This window comes from Mugil cephalus, chromosome 1 (assembly GCF_022458985.1).
Source record: "Mugil cephalus isolate CIBA_MC_2020 chromosome 1, CIBA_Mcephalus_1.1, whole genome shotgun sequence".
NCBI classification, from domain to species: domain Eukaryota; kingdom Metazoa; phylum Chordata; class Actinopteri; order Mugiliformes; family Mugilidae; genus Mugil; species Mugil cephalus.
The window spans coordinates 37,443,138-37,463,943 of NC_061770.1; the positions used below are offsets into that span (position 1 = coordinate 37,443,138).

At 39.0% G+C, this 20,806-nt stretch overlaps 2 protein-coding genes and 1 long non-coding RNA gene across 3 annotated transcripts; all 3 read left to right on the plus strand.

The window, feature by feature from the left end:
* Nucleotides 1-1,164: 1,164 nt before the first annotated feature.
* LOC125014281 lies at nucleotides 1,165-1,593 on the plus strand. Its single transcript, XR_007113491.1, has 3 exons — nucleotides 1,165-1,253; nucleotides 1,357-1,479; nucleotides 1,552-1,593. It is a non-coding gene; the product is annotated as an uncharacterized LOC125014281 (long non-coding RNA).
* Nucleotides 1,594-6,290: 4,697 nt separating this feature from the next.
* On the plus strand, nucleotides 6,291-16,631 carry LOC125014168 (immunoglobulin kappa light chain-like). Its single transcript, XM_047595238.1, has 5 exons — nucleotides 6,291-6,345; nucleotides 6,484-7,179; nucleotides 7,281-7,403; nucleotides 7,474-7,517; nucleotides 16,272-16,631. Exons 1-5 carry the CDS (start codon nucleotides 6,291-6,293, stop codon nucleotides 16,392-16,394), a joined length of 1,041 nt encoding a protein of 346 aa, XP_047451194.1. The 3' UTR covers nucleotides 16,395-16,631.
* Nucleotides 14,951-16,281, plus strand: LOC125014237 (immunoglobulin kappa light chain-like). The gene is made up of 4 exons (XM_047595257.1): nucleotides 14,951-15,005; nucleotides 15,129-15,836; nucleotides 15,940-16,062; nucleotides 16,135-16,281. Exons 1-4 carry the CDS (start codon nucleotides 14,951-14,953, stop codon nucleotides 16,188-16,190), a joined length of 942 nt encoding a protein of 313 aa, XP_047451213.1. The 3' UTR covers nucleotides 16,191-16,281.
* Nucleotides 16,632-20,806: the final 4,175 nt, after the last annotated feature.

Below are 20,806 nucleotides of genomic sequence, written 5' to 3' on the forward strand. Positions count from 1 at the left end.
CTTTGCTCCCCGGGTGCACCCAACTGCTCCAACTCCATACACTACTGTGTGAACTGAAATAAGCAGTCAACTGAACTATTTAGGATGGCACATCGATCAACTATCAGCTGAGTGCAAGTATTATACTGGGAAAAAAATAAAAATTCAACTCAATAACTGAGCCATGTATTGGATGTGATTATAATCCCTTTTGGAACATGTTATTTTTGAAACATGCAGAATATGACCAGTGATATCGGTAAGGGGTTACATTTTTGAGAATAGGGCAGCTTGAGTCTTAAGTCTTTAGCTCTGCCCTTTACCAAGCTTGTCACTGTGGTTGTGAACATGTTACTTTAATGGGACGTACAGCTTTGCTTCAGACTGGCCAATCAAAGAAAGTCTTGTCTTTGAAGAGTCAGTGAAGCTCAAGAGCGAGATTCATTTCACTCGAGTCTCCAATTTGAACACGATGGTATCTCTAACGGTGGTTTTCTACCTGACATGTTTGGTCTTGTGGGGAAAGGGTGAGTTGTGTTTTTGTGGCCATGATTTATATTTTTGTAGTGACACTTTCAAATCGTCTCTCATTTCTGAGAGTTATAATTTAGCTTCTACAATATTAAATCAGTTGTGTCTTTGCTTTGTCTCTCCAGTCACTTTACCTCAGGAGACACATCAGTCCTCATCTTTTCATCAAGAGAGTGGCTTCAAATATGTAAATATTGGTGAAACTGTAATTTTGCGATGTTTCTATGAAAATGGGTGGTCATCAATATTTTACTGGTATAAGCAAACACTGGGACAGAAACCAAAGCTCATTTCTGATTTCTTCATCTATGATGACACTGAAGTATTTCATGGTGAATTTGTGAACAATTCACGATTTACAATGGAAATTAAAAATGGTAAAAACAACTTAATCATTTCAGATTTGCGTATTTCAGACTCAGCTACTTATTACTGCGCAAGTACAGCTTCCACCACCGTTGAATTTGCAGAAGGCGTTACAGTCAGTGTAAAAGGTTCAGGTTTGAATATTAACACTTTAGTTCATCAGTCTTCATCTGAGATGATGATGAGGAGATTCTGTGACTCTGAACTGTGAGGCAGGAATGATCAGTGTGAGAGGAGAAACGACACAGAAACGCACACCTGTGTCTACAACCTGCCAATGGAGAACCAGAATCTATCTCATAATGGGATCTACTACTGTGCTGTTGCCTCATGTGGACACATACTGTTTGGAAATGGGACCAAGCTGGAGTTGAAGAGTGAGTAGAACTGTAACAGATGTTTTATGATCTGATTAACAGTTGTGATTATTCCATAAAGACGATGATGTTAATGTCATTCCATGTCTGCCTCATGCTGCAGATGAGGAGGTTTCTCTTGTCTTGGTGTATTTCTTGAGTGGTGCTTTGGCGTTCACCACTATCCTGACACTTTCACTGGCTGCCTTACTGTACACACACAAGAGAAAAGGCCAGCAAGTTACAGGTAAATTGTACTCTTTATTGCATGACTAGTGAATTTTACATCATAGAAACACAACTTTTCTTTGTGTTTCAGAGTCTGATGCAAGATTTTCGGCTTCATATCCAATGAACTCAGAGGTATCCGGATAACTTTCAAAATAATCTTATTGCTGAAATGTTTTCTTCTTAGGTATGTGGCACATTGTAAGTTATTGTTTTCTTTTTTATTAGCAGAGTTTCCAGGCTGAAGAAAACCTCCATTGCGCTGCTTCAAGGGTAAAGAAGGCCAATCGATCCAGAAGTCGAAGAGATGACACAGAGACAAAATGTATCTACTCTGGTGTTAGGAAATAAAAGCGATCATGTTTTCGCTTTTGTCTCTCTATAGCAGGATACAAGTATTTATGTAAATAGTTGCTATAAACTAAACAAAAATAAAAATCTCTCTCCAATTGGTTTTGATGACAAGCAGAAGTTTGTCATGACACTTGTTATGATTTTGACAGCTTTTACTGGGATGAAATGTACAAACTTTACAACATCAAAAGTCCACCATTGCGATAAAGTATCAGTATACTAGAATTGTCCTTTTGTATTGATTTTCTTTTTATACTCTGTAGCATTTCCTGATTCGCACCACAGTTTAACTCTGTAGAAGCCACGGATATAATTGCTATTATTTCTTATTTCGTTATTTGATGTGCAATTAAACTATTGTGTCCTGCTGAAATGATATAACTTCAAATCATCCAATAATGAATATAAAACACATTTATCGCTTAAATCTGCAGATTTTAAGGATTTTGTGAAGCATTTTGTAAGGTTGATTTAAACAGTGCTATATAAATGGAGACTACATATTGATAGATAAAGTGAGACTATTTGCTGCTTGTCTCAGCTACCAGTACCTCTACTATTAATTGTGTTTACGTCCCACCAAGGATCTTTTTTCCACAGTTTTTCCACAGTTATTAATCTTTTTGTAATTGTAAAAATAAACTGCATCTTGGTTCATAATGTTTAGTCCTATTTAAAAGGCAACTGTGAAGACATTTTCTCATTGTGTTTAAGTGTTCCCTGGGTATTACACATGCCAGAAGGTCCATATTACACTAACACATAACATTCATGTGTTAAATAGTGTCAGGGTTTAAATCTTCTATGTTTTTTTTTAACCTGTTTTCTTTTTTTAAAAAGCTGCGATATAACCACACAGAAATCATTGCAAGTCGTGAAGTCAGGCCTTAGATTTTAAAAAATGCAAAAATGCCTTTAAATATGCAGAATTGAAAGCATGAATCAGAATCAAATCAATTCAGGAAATCAATGATGATACCCAGCCATAGTGGAAAAACTGATTATTTACACTCATTATTTGAACCAGAAACTAGAATAAAAAATGCAGATGAAGATTTGGAGATATTTCCAAGAACTGACATTACAACCATAGTCACTTACCATCGACATATTTATACATTCAAAACGTCCAATGCTTTCAAAGAGGCCAAACACTATCCTCAACTAATGGAGTGGGTATAGGCTGCCATGGAGCTCAGCATCAAGGCATGTTGTTCCATCAGTGGTTTTACTTGTGTTTTTTTATAAAGTGGTGAAATTCAAGGAACAACAACGATTCACAGTGAAAGACCAAAAACTTATGCAAGTACAAAATGTGCGTCACACAGTGACACACCCAGATCTGTTTCATTTTATCGTCTCTGCTTGATTGTCGTCAAAAGGTGATGACCTTTGGTTTTGTGAGGCTGGTACAGCCTCACAAAACTGCATCAGAATATCTGCTGACTGTGTCTACAAGTGTACAGACAAACTACGTGATTTTAGCTGTTGTGGCGAAGGTGACCTTGCATGAATATGTTAGTTACAAAATGTAACTAACAAAGTGTTGTTTTAAACTTGTAGAATATCACTGAGAGGTTTACATGAGGTTCCCAAGATCCATTTCAGAGACGTTTAGAGGAGAAATTTAGATGAGTACAAAGATATATAAAAATAATGGAGTTAACATCTGCCTGAGATTTTGAATTCCCTTGATTAAATAGGTGGCCATTCACCAACTGATGTGAACATTAATCTATTATAATGAAGTATTGTGGCTTCGACTAGTTGTTGTGATCACTTACGATTTAGTACACAACTTACCATGAGTGCATTGGAGAAGTCTTCTGTGGAGTGACTCTGTTATCCACGAATAAAGAACAGGTAAAGCAGAGGAGAAGTACTGGAAAGCTGCCATCCCTCAAGTCAAATCAGGCTGTGTGCTCTAGCTCCCATGAGGGAAAAGAGGAGAGAGAAGAAAGTTGGATAAACCCATCACAGGAGACATGCTACTGTTAATGGTTATGTTGGAGAGTAGAACGACATAAGTACAGCATCAGACTACATGGTTCTACTGGTCCAGAGATCTGCTACTGCTGAATTCAATTCAATTCAATTCAATTCAATTCAATTCAATTCAATTCAATTCAATTCAATTCAATTCAATTCAATTCAGTTCAATTCAGTTTCATTTATATAGCGCCAATAACAATACAAATCTTCTCAAGACACTTCACAAAAACCAGCCTGCAACCTCCAGAGCAAGCCTGAGGGCGACGGTGGCAAGGAAAAACTCCTGTTTAACAGGAAGAAGCCTTGAGCAGAACCCAGCTCATATGTAGGGAACCATCTGCCAAAGGCCAGCTGGGTAGAAACAGAGAAGATAGAGAGAGAAGAAGAACAGGAGAAAGAAGATAAACAAACTTTTGTCATAGATACATACATCAAGCTGAAGGAAACATGTAGGATCCAGTAATATAGCACATAGTTGATGATCTATGAGACAGTTTGTGAGTATAACAGGAATTATGGGCAGGTTGGTGAATTGTTCATCCAGGTAGGAGTGGACAACTGGAGGAGGCCATGACGACTGGGGCAGATGTAGTTTATGGAGCTCCACAGGTCTGATACATAGCACTCCAGACCATGAAGACTGAGCTGGTTGATGAGGCCACAGGAGCAGATGTAGCTTAGAACTCCACAGGTCAGATATTCAGCACTGCAGACCAGAGACCCTCACAAGAAGATGGAAAGATGGGGGGAAGGGAAGGGAAGGGAAGGGAAGGGAAGGGAAGGGAAGGGAAGGGAAGGGAAGGGAAGGGAGACACATTGGTTAGTAATATAAATAAATTATAAGCGATAGAAAATAAAATGATAAGATATTAGAGGACAGGAGCCAGAGAAGAAAGAGGAGAAGACATGTCCTCAGTGCATCGTCCCCCCCTGCAGCCTAGGGATGGTTAAGTTCAACCCTAACTATAAGTTTGTCAAAAAGGAAAGTCTTAAGCCTGACCTTAAATGTAGAGACTGTGTCTGCCTCCTGAACCCAAACTGGGAGCTGGTTCCATAGGAGAGGAGCCTGATAGCTGAAAGCTCTACCTCCCATTCTACTTTTAGAAACTCTAACTGCTGAATAAAACGAGAGTCCAACTCAACTGGAATCAATGTTTTGATGTACTTATGAGGTGATGCTGCCTCAATGGTTCATATTTGTGATCTGGGGCTTTCAGCATCTTTACAATCACAGGCTTTTTCACTATTTCAAATGGTACTATGTCTTTCCTGCTTTAAATGCCGAGACTTCCATGATTTCATGGCAGACTGGTCGGAGATGACAGAAAGGCAACAGTAACTCAAAGAACCACTGGTTACAACCAAGGGATGCAGAATACCATCTCTGAACGCACAACACATCCAAACTTGAAGAAGATGGGCTACAGCAGCAGAAGACCACACCAGGTGCCACTCATGTCAGCTAAGAACAGGAAACTGAAACTACAGTTCACACAGGCTCAACAAAACTGGAAAACAGAAGATTGGAAAAAACATTGCTTGTTCTGACGAGTCTTGATTTCAGCTTTGACATTCAGATGGCAGGGTCAGAATTCCGTGTAAACAACACGAAAGCATGGATCCATCCTGCCTTATATCAACGGTTCAGGCTGCTGGTGGTGTAATGGTGTGGGGGATATTTTCTTGCCACAATTTGGGTCCCTTAGTACAAACTGAGTATGGTTTAAATGCCACAGTCTACCTGAGTATTGTTGCTGACCATGTTCGTCCCTTCATGACCACAGTGTACCCATATTCTGATGGCTACAATGAGTTTACTTCCAGTGGCCTCCACAGTCACCAGATCTCAGTCCAATGGGGCACCTTTGGGATGTGGAGGAACAGGAGATTCGCTTCATACATGTGCAAGCGACCAATCTGCAGCAACTATGTGATGCTACCATGTCAATATGGATCAAAATCTCTGAGAAATGTTTCCGACACCTGACTGAAAGTATGCCATGAAGAATTAGGGCAGTCATTTTACTAGCAAGGTGTGCTTAATAAAGTGACTGGTGAGTGTAGCTGAGTGCAGTCAAAAGTCTTACTCACTACAACTGTAAAGTATTATACTGAAAATGATAATAATTATCCAACTCCGTAACTGAGCCATGTATTGGATGTGATTGTAATCCCTTTTCTCTGTTTTAAAGAAATCTAATGTTAAACATCAGACATGTGGAATATGACCAAACAGTGATATCTGTAAGAGGTTACATGAGTGAAAATAGGGCAACTTGAAAAACAGCTACACTTTTCAAATACCTCTCAACAAGTCTTAAGCTCTGCCCCTTACCAAGCTTGTCACTGTGGTTGAGAACATGTTACTGTAATGGGACGTACAGTTTCACTTCAGACTGGCCAATCAAACAAAGTCTTGTCTTTGAAGAGTCAGTGAAGCTCAAGAGCGAGATTCATTTCACTTGAGTCTCCGATTTGAACACGATGATATCTGTAAAGTTTGTTTTCTACCTGACATGTCTGTTCTTGTGGGGAAAGGGTGAGTTGTATTTTTGTGTCCATGGTTTATATTTTCGTAGTGACACTGTTTCAAATTGTCTCTCATTTCTATGTCATAATTTACTTTCTAAAATATGTAATCTGTTGTGTCTTTGTTTTGTGTCTCCGGTCACTTTAGCTCAGAAGATACATCAGTCCTTATCTGTTCATCAAGAGAGTGGCTTCAAATCAGTAAATGTTGGTGAAACTGTAATTTTGCAATGTTTCTATGAAAATGATAAGAAACCATGGCTTTACTGGTATAAGCAAACACTGGGACAGAAACCAAAGCTCATTTCTATTTTCTTCATCTATGATGACACTGAAGTATTTTATGATGAATTTGTGAACAATTCACGATTTACAATGGAAATTAAAAATGGTAAAAACCACTTGATTATTTCAAATTTGCGTATTTCAGACTCAGCTACTTATTACTGCGCACATAGAGCTTCTACCACCGTTGAATTTGCAGAAGGTGTTACAGTCAGTGTAAAGGGTTTGAATATTACCAGTTCAGTTCACCAGTCTTCATCTGAGACCGTCCAGCTAGGAGACTCTGTGACTCTGAACTGTACAGTACACACTGGGACCTGTGATGGAGAACACAGAGTTTACTGGTTCAAAGACTCGGAAGAATCTCATCCAGGACTCATTTACATTCATAGAGGCAGGGATGATCAGTGTGAGAGGAAAAACGACACAGAAACGCACACCTGTGTCTACAACCTGCCAATGGAGAACCTGAATCTGTCTCATAATGGGATCTACTACTGTGCTGTTGCCTCATGTGGACACATACTGTTTGGAAATGGGACCAAGGTGGAGTTGAAGAGTGAGTAGAACTGTAACACGTCTTCTGATCTGATTAACAGTTATGATTGGTCCATAAAGATGATGTTGTTAATGTCATTCCATGTCTGCCTCATGCTGCAGATGAGGAGGTTTCTCTTGTCTTGGTGTATTTCTTGAGTGGTGCTTTGGCATTCACCACTATCCTGACACTTTCGCTGGCTGCCTTACTGTACACACACAAGAGAAAAGGCCAGCAAGCTACAGGTAAATTGTACTGTTTATGGCATGATCAGTGAATTTTACATCATAGAAACAGCTTTTCTTTGTGTTTCAGAGTCTCATGAAAGATTTTCGGCTTCATACACAATGAACTCAGAGGTATCTGGATAACTTTCAAAATAATCCTATTGCTGAAATGTTTTCTTCTTAGGTATGTGGCACATTGTAAGTTATCGTTTTCTGTTTTATTAGCAGAGTTTCCAGGCTGACGAAAACCTCCATTACGCTGCTGTAAGAGTAAAGAAGGCCAATCGATCCAGAAGTCGAAGAGATGACACAGAGACAAAATGTATCTACTCTGGTGTTAGGAAATAAAACCGATCATGTTTCGGTTTTGTCTCGTTATAGCAGGACATGAGTAGTTCTGTAAATAGTTGCTATAAACTAAACAAAAATAAAAATCTATTTCCTATTGATGACAAGCAGAAGTTTGTCATGACACTTGTTATCATGATTTTGGCAGTTTTTACTGAGATGAAATGTACAAACTTCACAACATCAAAAGTCCACCATTACGATAACGTAGCAGTATACTAGAATTGTCCCTTTGTATTGATTTTCTTTTCATACTCTGTAGCAGGTCCTGATTTGCATCACAGTTTAACTTTGTAGAAGCCACGGATATGATTGCTATCATTTCTTATTTCGTTATTTGATATGCAATTAAACTATTGTGTCCTGCTGAAATGATATAACTTCAAATCATCCAATAATGAATATAAAACACATTTATCGCTTAAATTTGCAGATTTTTAGGATTTTGTGAAGCATTTTGTAAGGTTAATTTGAATAGTGCTATAGAAATGGAGACTTCATATTGATGGATGAAGGGAGACTATTTGCTGCTTGTCTCAGCTACCAGTACTTCTACTATTAATTGTGTTTACGTACCACCCAGGATCTTGTTGTCCAGTTTTTCCATAGTTCATTGTTATTCATCGTTTTGTAATTGTAAAAATAAACTGCATCTTGGTTTATGTTGTTTAGTCCTGTGTAAATTTAAAAGGCGACTGTTAAGACATTATCTCATTGTGCTTAAGAGTTCCCTGGGTATTACACATGCCAGAAGGTCCATATTACACTTACACACAATATTCAATGTATTCAATGATGTCAGGATTTAAGTGTTCCATTTTTATTTATTTATTTTTATACATTCAAAATGTCCAATGCTTTCAAAGAGGCCAAACACTTATCCTCAACTAATGGAGTGAGTATAGTCTGTCATGGAGCTCAGCATTAAGGCATGTTGTTCCATCAGTGGTTTTACTTGTGTTTTTTAGAAACTGGTGAAATTCAAGGAACAACAAAGATTCACAGTGAAAGACCAACAACCTACATAAGTATAAAATGTCCGGATACCACTTTCTATGAAGGTTGTATTTATAATGCCCTATGAATGCACTCATAATGTTTTATAAGGTGTCTATAAAGCATTATAATGGTCATTATTACCATCTATACATATTCACAAGTCGTCATAACCAACTTCATGATGCATTATGACAACTGGTTATGAATGATTATAATTTTAATCTGAATAGTGCGTTATAAAATGTCAATATTTGCCTAGTCACTTGTTTATTTTATGATGCATCATAACTACTTTGCTGTGCTAAATGTGCATAGTGATGCATAATGAGTGTTGACTTCGCCTATAGTGTTTTATATCTGTAGTTATAAGTATATGCAATAAAGTTATAATAATGTATACATCTCCCTACAGCACACACTTATAAACAGCTATGCAATATCATAAGTGCTATTTGTCAGCGCTAAGTAAAGTGACAAGAATATGACACTATTATTAACAGATATAAGTTACTATGAGTAATTAAAAGATGCAATGAACTAAGTCCTGAGTCTGGCATCTTTACCCCATATGCACAATGTTAATATCATAGGTGTTATTTGTCAGCTTTAGGTAAATTAGTGCAAATGAGGTGTTGTGGATATAAGATTATTATAAAAAAATAAGAGGCACAATGAAATGAGAGCCTGGACAGTAAAGACGAAATTCAGTTAGTTCACTTTATTTTCATTTAAACCAACACACATAATCAGAATGATTATCAACGTTCTGAGCACATTACACAAACACATGAAACACGTGAAACAGGCCACAAAAGTGGCACGGCGTGGTCCTAGAAATGTGGCTCTTAAAAGTGCCTTTGGGTTGGTGAGGGGATTCAGGGTCAAAGGTCAGGAGATGGTTTGACAGCAACTACAAGAAGAACAGAGGCAAATCTTTAGTGCTCTAGCTGGGTTTGTTTTTATGCAGAAAGGTTTGATTGAAAACACATAAGCAGATCACGTTTTTTTGTTTAAAGCAGCGTAATGAGACATTATATTACCGCATATCATGCAGACACCGCAGATTACCCGTAGGTGGCTTAAGCTAGCTACACGAAGGTTACTAGACACGGCTAGTTTTAATTCACAAATTAGATCGTTTTCATATTCTTGCGTTTAATGATTGAAACCATTCGAAATCATTGCTTTAATACGTAAACCATGTGCTTCATGTAAGCAAAGTAAGGCATTAGCTCACAAAACACTAGCTGGACAGAGAGACAACCTACCTATTCTGGAGAGGACTCAGCGAAGAAAGGAAAGAAAAGCCGCTTTACGACGAGTACATATAGTCAATGATTTACGACAGTGGGTGGAGCTGTGGACGGAGGTGGGTGGGGTCAGAGGTCAGGGGTCATGGACTAAGGAATGCCATTTCTACAATAATAATAATATAAATAAAAACGATATTAAAATAATATCTGACGGCATTCAATAAATGCGGACATTTCTAGCGATCTACATCTAGCGATTTACAAGAGACCGATATAACAAATAACCATTAATTTTTTTCGAATCTCAAAGTGCTGAATCCTGCAGCAAAATTGACGTTACATTAAAAACCGAAATAAGACCATTACAAATCTAGTCTAAATGAAATTAAATCAAACCTCTTCATTGCGCAGTGTCACATTGACAGTGGTCCTCATAGCACGAAATAACTTCCAATTGAAATACATCAGTTTGAAATCCGTTTCGAGCGGCATGAAAATTTGAGAAAAATCGGCAGGCACCAAACAATAGATTAATTTTCGTGACAGTTTCACATCCACTGTGAGACCGGGTTGGCATTTAACCGATCGTTTGAAATGTCCGCATTTATTGAATGCCGTCAGATATTATTTTAATACCATTTTTATTAATATTATTATTATTGTAGAAATGTCATTCTTTAGTCCATGGCCCCCGACCTCTGAACCCACCCACCCACCTCCGTCCCCAGCTCCTCCCACTGTCGTAAAGCATTGACTACGGGTTTTCTTTCCTTTCTTCGCTGAGTCCTCTCCAGGACAGGTAGGTTGTCTCACTGTCCTGCTAGTGTTTTGTGAGCTAATGCCTTACTTTGCTCAGATGAAGCACATGGTTTACATATTAAAGCAATGATTTCGAAAGGTTTCAATCATTAAACGCAAGAATATGAAAACGATCTAATTTGTGAATTAAAACTAGCCGTGTCTGGTAACTTTCGTGTAGCTAGCTTAAGCCACCTACGGGTAATCTGCGGTGTCTGCATGATATGCGGCAACATAATGTCTCATTAGGCTGCTTTAAACAAAAACACGTGATTTGCTTATGTGTTTTCAATCAAACCTTTCTGCATAAAAACAAACCCAGCTAGAGCAGTAAAGATTTGCCTCTGTTCTTCTTGTAGTTGCTGTCAAACCATCTCCTGACCTCTGACCCTGAATCACCTCACCAACCCAAAGGCACTTTTAAGAGCCACATTTCTAGGACCATGCCGTGCCACTTTTGTGGCCTGTTTGACTTATTTCATGTGTTTGTGTAATGTGCTCAGAACATTGATAATCATTCTGATTATGTGTGTTGGTTTAAATGAAAATAAAGTGAAATAAATACATTTCTTTTGTCTTTACTGTCCAGGCTCTCATTTCATTGTGCCTCATATTTGTTTATAATAGTCTTATATCCACAACACCTCATTTGCACTAATTTACCTTAAGCTGACAAATAACACCTTTGATATTAACATTGTGCATATGGGGTAAAGATGCCAGACTCAGGACTTAGTTCATTGCACCTTTTAATTACTCATAGTAACTTATATCTGTTTATAATAGTGTCATATTCTTGTCACTTTACTTAGCGCTGACAAATAGCACTTATGATATTGCATAGCTGTTTATAACTGTGTGCTGTAGGGAGATATATACATTATTATAACTTTATTACATATTCTTATAACTACAGATATAAAGCACTATAGGCGAAGTCAACACTCATTATGCATCACTATACACATTTAGCAAAGCAAAGTAGTAATAAAATGAACAAGTGACTAGGCAGATATTGACATATTTATGATGCACTATTCAGATTAAAATTATAATCATTCATAACCAGTTGTCATAGTGGATCATGAAGTTGGTTATAACGACTTGTGAATATGTATAGATGGTAATAATGACCATAATAATGCTTTATAGACACCTTATAAAATATTATGAGTGCATTCATAGGGCATTATAAATACAACCTTCATAGAAAGTGTTACCGTGTTTTTTTTATAAAGTGGTGAAATTCAAGGAACGACAACGATTCACAGTGAAAGACCAAAAACTTACTCAAGTACAAAATGTGCGTCACACAGCGACACACCCAGATCTATTTTATTGTCTCCGTGTGGTTGTAGTCAGAAGGTGATGACCTGTGGTTTTGTGAGCCTGGTACTCTGCATCAGAACATCTGCTGACTGTGTCTACAAGTGTACAAACAAATGACATAATTTTAGCTGTTGTGGCGAAGGTGGCCTTGCATGAAAATGTTGATTACAAAATGTAACTAACAAAGTGTTGTTTTAAACTTGTAGAATATCACTGAGAGGTTTACATGAGGTTCCCAAGATCCATTTCAGAGAGGTTCACAGGACAAATTTAGATGAGGACAAAGATATATAAAAATAATGGAGTTAACATCTGCCTGAGATTTTGAATTCCCTTGATTAAATAGGTGGCCATTCACCAACTGATGTGAGCATTAATCTATTATAATAAAGTGATGTGGCTTTGACGAGTTGTTGTGATCCCTTACAATTTAGTACACTACTTAACATGAGTGCATTGGAGAAGTCTTCTGTGGAGGGACTCTGCTATCCACGAATAAAGAACAGGTAAAGCAGAGGAGAAGTACTGGAAAGCTACCATCCCTCAAGTCAAATCAGGCTGTGTGCTCTAGCTCCCATGAGGGAAAAGAGGAGAGAGAAAAAAGTTGGATAAACCCATCACAGGAGACATGCTGCTGTTATGGTTATGTTGGAGAGTAGAATGACATAAGTACAGCATCAGACTACATGGTTCTGCTGGTCCAGAGATCTGCTACTGCTGAATTCAATTCAATTCAATTCAATTCAATTCAGTTTCATTTATATAGCGCCAATAACAATACAAATCGTCTCAAGACACTTCACAAAAACCAGCCTGCAACCTCCAGAGCAAGCCTGAGGGCGACGGTGGCAAGGAAAAACTCCCTTTTAACAGGAAGAAGCCTTGAGCAGAACCCAGCTCATATGTAGGGACCCATCTGCCGAAGGCCCGCTGGGTAGAAACAGAGAAGATAGAGAGAGAAGGAGAACAGGAGAAAGAAGATAAACAAACGTCTGTCATAGATACATACATCAAGCTGAACGAAACATGTAGGATCTAGTAATACAGCACATAGCTGATGATCTATGAGACAGTTTGTGAGTATAACAGGAATTATGGGCAGGTTGGTGAATTGTTCATCCAGGTAGGAGTGGACAACTGGAGGAGGCCATGGCGACTGGGGCAGATGTAGTTTATGGAGCTCCACAGGTCTGATACACAGCACTCCAGACCATGAAGACTGGACTGGTTGATGAGGCCACAGAAGCAGATGTAGCTTAGAACTCTACAGGTCAGATATTCAGGACTCCAGACCAGAGACCCTCACAAGAAGATGGAAAGATGGGGGGAAGGGAAGGGAAGGGAAGGGAAGGGAAGGGAAGGGAAGGGAAGGGAAGGGAGACACATTGGTTAGTAATATAAATAAATTATAAGCGATAGAAAATAAAATGATAAGATATTAGAGGACAGGAGCCAGAGAAGAAAGAGGAGAAGACATGTCCTCAGTGCATCGTCCCCCCCTGCAGCCTAGGGATGGTTAAGTTCAACCCTAACTATAAGTTTGTCAAAAAGGAAAGTCTTAAGCCTGACCTTAAATGTAGAGACTGTGTCTGCCTCCTGAACCCAAACTGGGAGCTGGTTCCATAGGAGAGGAGCCTGATAGCTGAAAGCTCTACCTCCCATTCTACTTTTAGAAACTCTAACTGCTGAATAAAACGAGAGTCCAACTCCACTGGAATCATGTTTTGATGTACTTATGAGGTGATGCTGCCTCAATGGTTCATACTTGTGATCTGGGGCTTTCAGCATCTTTACAATCACAGGCTTTTTCACTATTTCAAATGGTACTATGTCTTTCCTGCTTTAAATGCCGAGACTTCCATGATTTTATGGCAGACTGGTTGGAGATGATAGAAAGGCAACAGTAACTCAAATAACCACTGGTTACAACCAAGGAATGCAGAAAACCACCTCTGAACACACAACACATCCAATCTTGAAGAAGGTGGGCTACAGCAGCAGAAGACCACACCAGGTGCCACTCCTGTCAGCTAAGAACAGGCAACTGAGACTAAAGTTCATACAGGCTCAACAACACTGGACAATAGAAGATTGGAAAAACATTGCTTGTTCTGACAAGTCTTGATTTCAGCTGTGACATTCGGGTGGCAAGGTCAGAATTCCGTGTGAACAACATGAAAGCATGGATCCATCCTGCCTTGTATCAACGGTTCAGGCTGCGTGTGGTGGTGTAATGGTGTGGGGGATATTTTCTTGCCACAATTTGGGTCCCTTAGTACAAATTGAGTATGTTTAAATGCCACAGTCTAACTGAGTATTGTTCCTGATCATGTTTGTCCCCTCATGACCCAGTGGACCATCTTCTGATGGCTACAATGAGTTCACTATATTCCAGTGGCCTCCACAGTCACCAGATCTCAGTCCAATGGAGCACCTTTGGGATGTGGAGGAACAGGAGATTCGCTTCATACATGTGCAGGCGACAAATCTGCAGCAACTGAGTGATGCTATCATGTCAAAGTCTTACTGACTACAATTGTAAAGTATTAAACTGAAAATAATAATTATCCAACTCAATAACTGAACCATGTGATATCTGTAAGAGGTTACATGAGTGAAAATAGAGCAACTTGAAAAACAGCTACACTTTTCAAATACCTCTCAGCAAGATGTTAGTCCTGCCCCTTACCAAGCGTGTCACTGTGGTTGCGATCATGTTACTTTAATGGGACGTACAGTTTCACTTCAGATTGGCCAATCAAACAAAGTCTTGTCTTTGAAGAGTTGGCTAGGCTCAAGAGCAAGATTCATTTCACTCGAGTCTCTGATTTCAACATGATGGTATCTCTAACCTTGGTTTTCTATCTAACATGTTTGTTCTCGTGGGGAAAGGGTGAGTTCTGTTTTTGTGACTTGTTTTAAATTTTCTAAGTGACGGTGTTTCTAATCGTTTCTCATTTCTATGTTTTAATTTATCTTCTAAAATATGTAACGCATTGTGTCTTTGTCTCTCCAGTCACATTACCTCAGAAGTCACATCAGTCCTCATCTTTTCATCAAGAGAGTGGCTTCAAATCAGTAAATGTTGGTGAAACTGTAATTTTGCGATGTTTCTATGAAAATGGAGTGTCAACAAGGTTTTACTGGTATAAGCAAACACTGGGACAGAAACCAAAGCTCATTTCTACTTTCTTCATCTATGATTACACTGAGGCATTTTATGATGAATTTGTGAACAATTCACGATTTACAATGGAAATTAAAAATGGTAAAAACCACTTAATTATTTCAGATTTGCATATTTCAGACTCAGCTACTTATTATTGTGCATGTAGCACTACTTCAGCATTTGAATTTGCAGAAGGTGTTACAGTCAGTGTAAAACGTTCAGGTTTGAATATTAACACTTCAGTTCAGTCTTCATCTGAGACCATCCAGCTAGGAGACTCTGTGACTCTGAACTGTACAGTACACACTGGGACCTGTGATGGAGAACACAGAGTTTACTGGTTCAAAGACTCTGAAGAATCTCATCCAGGACTCATTTACACTCATGGAGGCAGGAATGATCAGTGTGAGAGGAAAAATAACACAAAAACACGCAACTGTGTCTACAACCTGCCAATGGAGAACCTGAATCTGTCTCATAATGGGATCTACTACTGTGCTGTTGCCTCATGTGGACACATACTGTTTGGAGATGGGACCAAGGTGGAGTTGAAGAGTGAGTAGAACTGTTACAGATGTTTCCTGATCTGATTAACAGTTCTGATTATTCCATAAAGATGATGTTGTTAATGTCATTCCATGTCTGCCTCATGCTGCAGATGAGGAGGTTTCTCTTGTCTTGGTGTATTTCTTGAGTGGTGCTCTGGCGTTCACCACTATCCTGACACTTTCACTGGCTGCCTTACTGTACACACACAAGAGAAAAGGCCAGCAAGCTACAGGTAAATTGTACTGTTTATTGTGTAAATATTCAATTTTACATCATAGAAACACAGCTTTTCTTTGTGTTTCAGAGTCTGATGCAAGATTTTCGGCTTCATATCCAATGAACTCAGAGGTATCCAGATAACTTTCAAAATAATCGTATTACTGAAATGTTTTCTTCTTAGGTATGTGACACATTGTAAGTTGTTGTTTTCTATTTTATTAGCAGAGTTTCCAGGCTGAAGAAAACCTCCATTACGCTGCTTTAAGAGTAAAGAAGGCCAGTCGATCCAGAAGTCAAAGAGATGACACAGAGACAAAATGTATCTACTCCGGTGTTAGGAAATAAAACCGATCATGTTTTAACTTTGTCTCTCTACAGCAGGATATGAGTAGTTCTGTAAATAGTTGCTAAATTAAAAAAACTTAACATCTCTCTCAGACTGGTTTTGATGACAAGCAGAAGTGTATTGTGACACTTGTTGTCAGGACTTTTATGTTTTTGGCAATTTGACTGAGATGAAAAGTGCAAATGTTACAATGTTGGTATTCTAGAATTGTCCCTTTGTATTTGAAATTTGACCATGAGAAAATAAAATTTAATGATGTCCTGCCAGTGTTTTCATTTCACACTGTAGCAGGTCCTGATTCGTACCACAGGGAAAACCCTTTATAGAAGCCACCGCTATAATTTTTGTTATTTCTATTTTTATCTGATATGAAACAAGATAAACTAGTGTGTCATGCTGAGGGGATATAACTCAAAATCAATCCAATAATGAGTATTAAAATTACAGATTGTTAGAATAACCTCGTGAGGATAAGCGGTAGTAGAAGATGAGATTAGATGAGATTTCTAGGATTTTGTGACGCATGTTGTAAGGTTGATTTGAAAAGTGTTATACAAATGGAGACTTCATATTGATGGATGAAAATTAGACTATTCGCTGCCTGTCTCACCTACCAGCATTGCTACTATTAATTGTATTTATATGCCACCAAGGATCTTTTTCCCCCAACAGTTCCAAGTGATTCATTGTTTTGTATTTGTAATAAATTGCATATTGGTTCCTAAAATTTAGTCCTGTGTATATTTAATAACTGACTTTTAACACTTTTTCTCATTGTGTTTAAGTGTTCCCTGGGTATTACTTGTGTTTTAAGGGCCATGTTACTGTGTAACCTCAGTCCCATTTAGCTAATGAATAATGAATGACAAATAATGGGATGTGTAGATGCAGTAAAATAGGACAGGGCCTGAGTCTGTCTGGAAATGGCGCTATATACCTGTGCAAATGATTATTATAAATTAATGTGGCAGTGCCTCTAATAATGTCTAAGAAGTAAACACAAAATATTGTACTTCCCCTTTAAAATACAACACAGCACCCTGAAAAGGCGCATACAGGCGCAAACAGAAGAAACGATTCAGTAGTGGGGAGAAAACAGAACCTCTCGCTATCGGGCACAACGTTTAGCTGTCAAGTTAGGATTAGTTTGAGATTGTCAGTAATGTGTATCAGATGGCTTTATCGACTGTACTGTGCTGAAAAGAAGCCCAGTGTGTTTTGTGTAACATTAAATGAATGATGTTGAATTCCCACAGTGTCAAACGAAGACCCTTCAGGGAGGGTGACAGTCAGGGCTGTATGCTACAGGTCCATGAATAAACATGAGAAGCCTCACGACGTCAGAGTAGGGAGGAAAACATGTGGTTAACAAGTTCAAGTTAGATTCTGGGGTATTTTTGTGTACTACAATTGGTGATGTGGATTTAGAACAACAATAATAAAACATAAGTCTGTTTATTTGACTTAGAGCATAAGTTAAGTTTAAGTAAGCCTGTTCATGGAGGGAACATTAGTCAGTGTGAGGTAAGAACTGATTTTGTACCCTCAGTTTAGGCTATACTCATCTGTTCAATCTGTTTTTTGTTTTTTTTGTTGTTGTTGTTGTTGTTGTTGTTGTTGTTTTTTTAAAAAAAATATTTTAAGAGATTAGTGAGGCAGGCTTATTTGTTCTGATTGTTCTAGTAGCCTGCTCGCATCTCTGTGTTTTATTTTAATAGTTGTGTTATTTAATGGCATAGTCTAATTTTAATACTAAAATCATGTTTAATTCATAGATTACTTTTGAGGACAGCTCACCAGTGGAAAATACTGGTGCCAAGTGCTGTTGCGTGGCTGGAACTGTTCTCTGCAACCACAGTGTTGCACTGCTGTATCACCAAGTACTCGACATTGCAGCTGAAAGCAGTACTACCTGCCCTGAGCTGCACAGAAACTGAGCAGCGATGGCATAAACCACGAAGATTGTTAGGTAATTAAGAACTCAGTTTGTGATAGTATGCTATGGTGACTAACCAACTTCCATCCTTATGTTTTGTTTATTCGTGCATTAACTGATAGGGTGTGAAACCAGGAAACCAGGCAGAGTGGGTAACATTGTCTTCATTACAACAAGACCCAAGTCTAGACAGTACACAGCTGCTGATGGTGTAAGGTAATATTCACTGTCAAGGAGGGTTTAAAATTGGCACTCCCTACTTGCCAGATTTGTGGCAAAATATGTTTTGGCAAATATAATAAATGATGTGTGCTTAAGTACAGGTAGGTTCTGTGCTTTAAATTATGACTTAACTGTATTCAAAGCTCTACAAAGCAGTGCAGGGGGACTTGCCAGACCCAGATGTCCTGAAGGTCGACGAGGCATACCAGGACTTTGCGGCAAATCTTGCTCCGCTAATTACCACACTATACATAAGTAGTGATGGTTCCCTTGTTGATTCAGCCTTTGGGCCCGTTTAAAAAGGCAGCCCTATTTCTTACCAGCACCCAGTGCCAGTGAGTAGGGTAATCATCCACCACCCAGATGCACCCCGTTCACCATCCCTGCCGCTAGATGGTTACAGGCTGAACACAACCACATGTTCTTTTGTGTGCACATTTGTCATACATCCAGATGCTCCCTGGCTCGGATCCTCTCCAGATGGTGTCGACTTTGATCCAACAGAGGCACCACCATTCGGCCTGGTGGAGGTGAAGTGCCCCAATGTGAAGAGTTATGTGGACTGTGGGTATCACAGTACACATGCGGCTCCTTGCACCTGAAGCCAAGCCACAGCTACTATTAGCAGGTGCAAGGACAGCTGCTTATCAATGGGATGCAGTGGTGTGATTATGTGGTTTTTGCGGAGGAGGAACTTATTGTACAAAGAATTTTAAAGGATGCGGAGGTCGCTAGGGTTATAAGGGAGAGGGGGGATTCTTTCTTTTAATGTTATTACTGGATCTGATCTTAAAATCAGTGGTTCATTCAATCAGTTCTGTTTCAATCAATTGATAAATGTTCTTGTTCTGGTTTTATTGTTCGTCTTCACACAGCTGTATCATTGAATATGTGTTGTTTAATATTTCTTTATTAAATTCTAGTTGTAATATCATCTCTGGCACATTTGATTTTCATTTCAAGTCAGTGTAACCCAAACTAATATAATCATGACAACGACACAAAAACAGTTTTTAAGAAGCAAGATAGCTATTTAATTCATGGCTGAGTTGCCCATGCCTTCACTAACCGCCCATTCTGATAATTGACCAGGAAGCAGGCCACACTGAACAACTGATCAATGTTCCCACATATAGACAATGGTATGTCCTTGTCGAACAGTTTGTTCTCTTTCACTCTCCTTATGCACCTCTCCACATGCTCTCTCAGTAAGACAATCAAGTAACAGACTCGGATACAATTACCATCTTTCCCAATAACAAACCAAGGATGACGAAATAACACAAAGCTCTTCTTAACAGGAAAAAGAGTATCTTTTTCTCTGGTTCTTACAGTGAGAAAAAAGAGATGAACAAAGAGGTGAAGGGTGCCATAAAAGCTGCCAAGTTAAAGTACAGGGACAAAGTTGAGCAAAAGTTCAAAGGTGGGAATCTGCGAGCAGCCTGGGAATGTCTCAAAAACATGGCAGCTGGGAATACAATTTCCACCTCTCATATTGAGGGAAGCGGTCCAGTATCACTGCATAATAACCTCAACTCCTTTTTCACGAGATTTGAGACTGACAGTTGCACCCAGCTTGAAACATCCATCACTTCACTAAAAACTGGTGGGTCTGTACTCAACATTAGTACTGACTGTGTTTAGAAGAACCAAAGTCAACACAGCACCTGGACTCGATAAGATCTGTGACCAAACCCTGAAGCACTCTGCTGATCAGCTAGATGGAGTGTCCCAACTCCTCTTTCAGACATCAGTTAACAGCTCCACGGTTCCTGAGTTGTGGAAACGATCAACAGTGATCCCCCTCTCCAAAATAAGCACTGTAAAGGTGTTGAATGATCTGAGGCCTGTTGCCCTAAAATTTTTAGTCATGAAGCCTCTGGAGAGGGTGATAAAAAAATCACATCATCGCAGCAGTAGACTTTCAGCCGGTTCCACTCCAATTTGCATACCGGGCAGAGAGAGGGATGGATGATGCAAAAGCTTTTCTCATAGACACCAGACATGAGCATCTTGAGACCACCAACTCAACAGCCAGGTTGCTGTTTGTTTCTCCGATGCATTTAAAGACAATATCTCCTGAGGAAGCTGAAACCCTTCAGTGTGAGCAAAAACGTCCTCACAACATTCTACTACTCCCTTAACAGAGAGTGTCATCAACTTCTTCACATGCTGATTCCATTCCATCTCACTTCAAAATAGAAACCATCTGCTTGGCTTTGTGATGATCTGATCCAAAATTAATGGACACCC

Bases quoted from the DNA above. Each gene is read 5' to 3' on its own strand.
- LOC125014237 (XM_047595257.1), top strand. From the start codon at position 14,951: ATGGTATCTCTAACCTTGGTTTTCTATCTAACATGTTTGTTCTCGTGG. The intron at 15,837-15,939 runs GTGAGTAGAACT...CTCATGCTGCAG, and splicing joins GACCAAGGTGGAGTTGAAGA to ATGAGGAGGTTTCTCTTGTC. The intron at 16,063-16,134 runs GTAAATTGTACT...TTTGTGTTTCAG, and splicing joins AAAAGGCCAGCAAGCTACAG to AGTCTGATGCAAGATTTTCG.
- LOC125014168 (XM_047595238.1), top strand. From the start codon at position 6,291: ATGATATCTGTAAAGTTTGTTTTCTACCTGACATGTCTGTTCTTGTGG. The intron at 7,180-7,280 runs GTGAGTAGAACT...CTCATGCTGCAG, and splicing joins GACCAAGGTGGAGTTGAAGA to ATGAGGAGGTTTCTCTTGTC. The intron at 7,518-16,271 runs GTATCTGGATAA...CTATTTTATTAG, and splicing joins CATACACAATGAACTCAGAG to CAGAGTTTCCAGGCTGAAGA.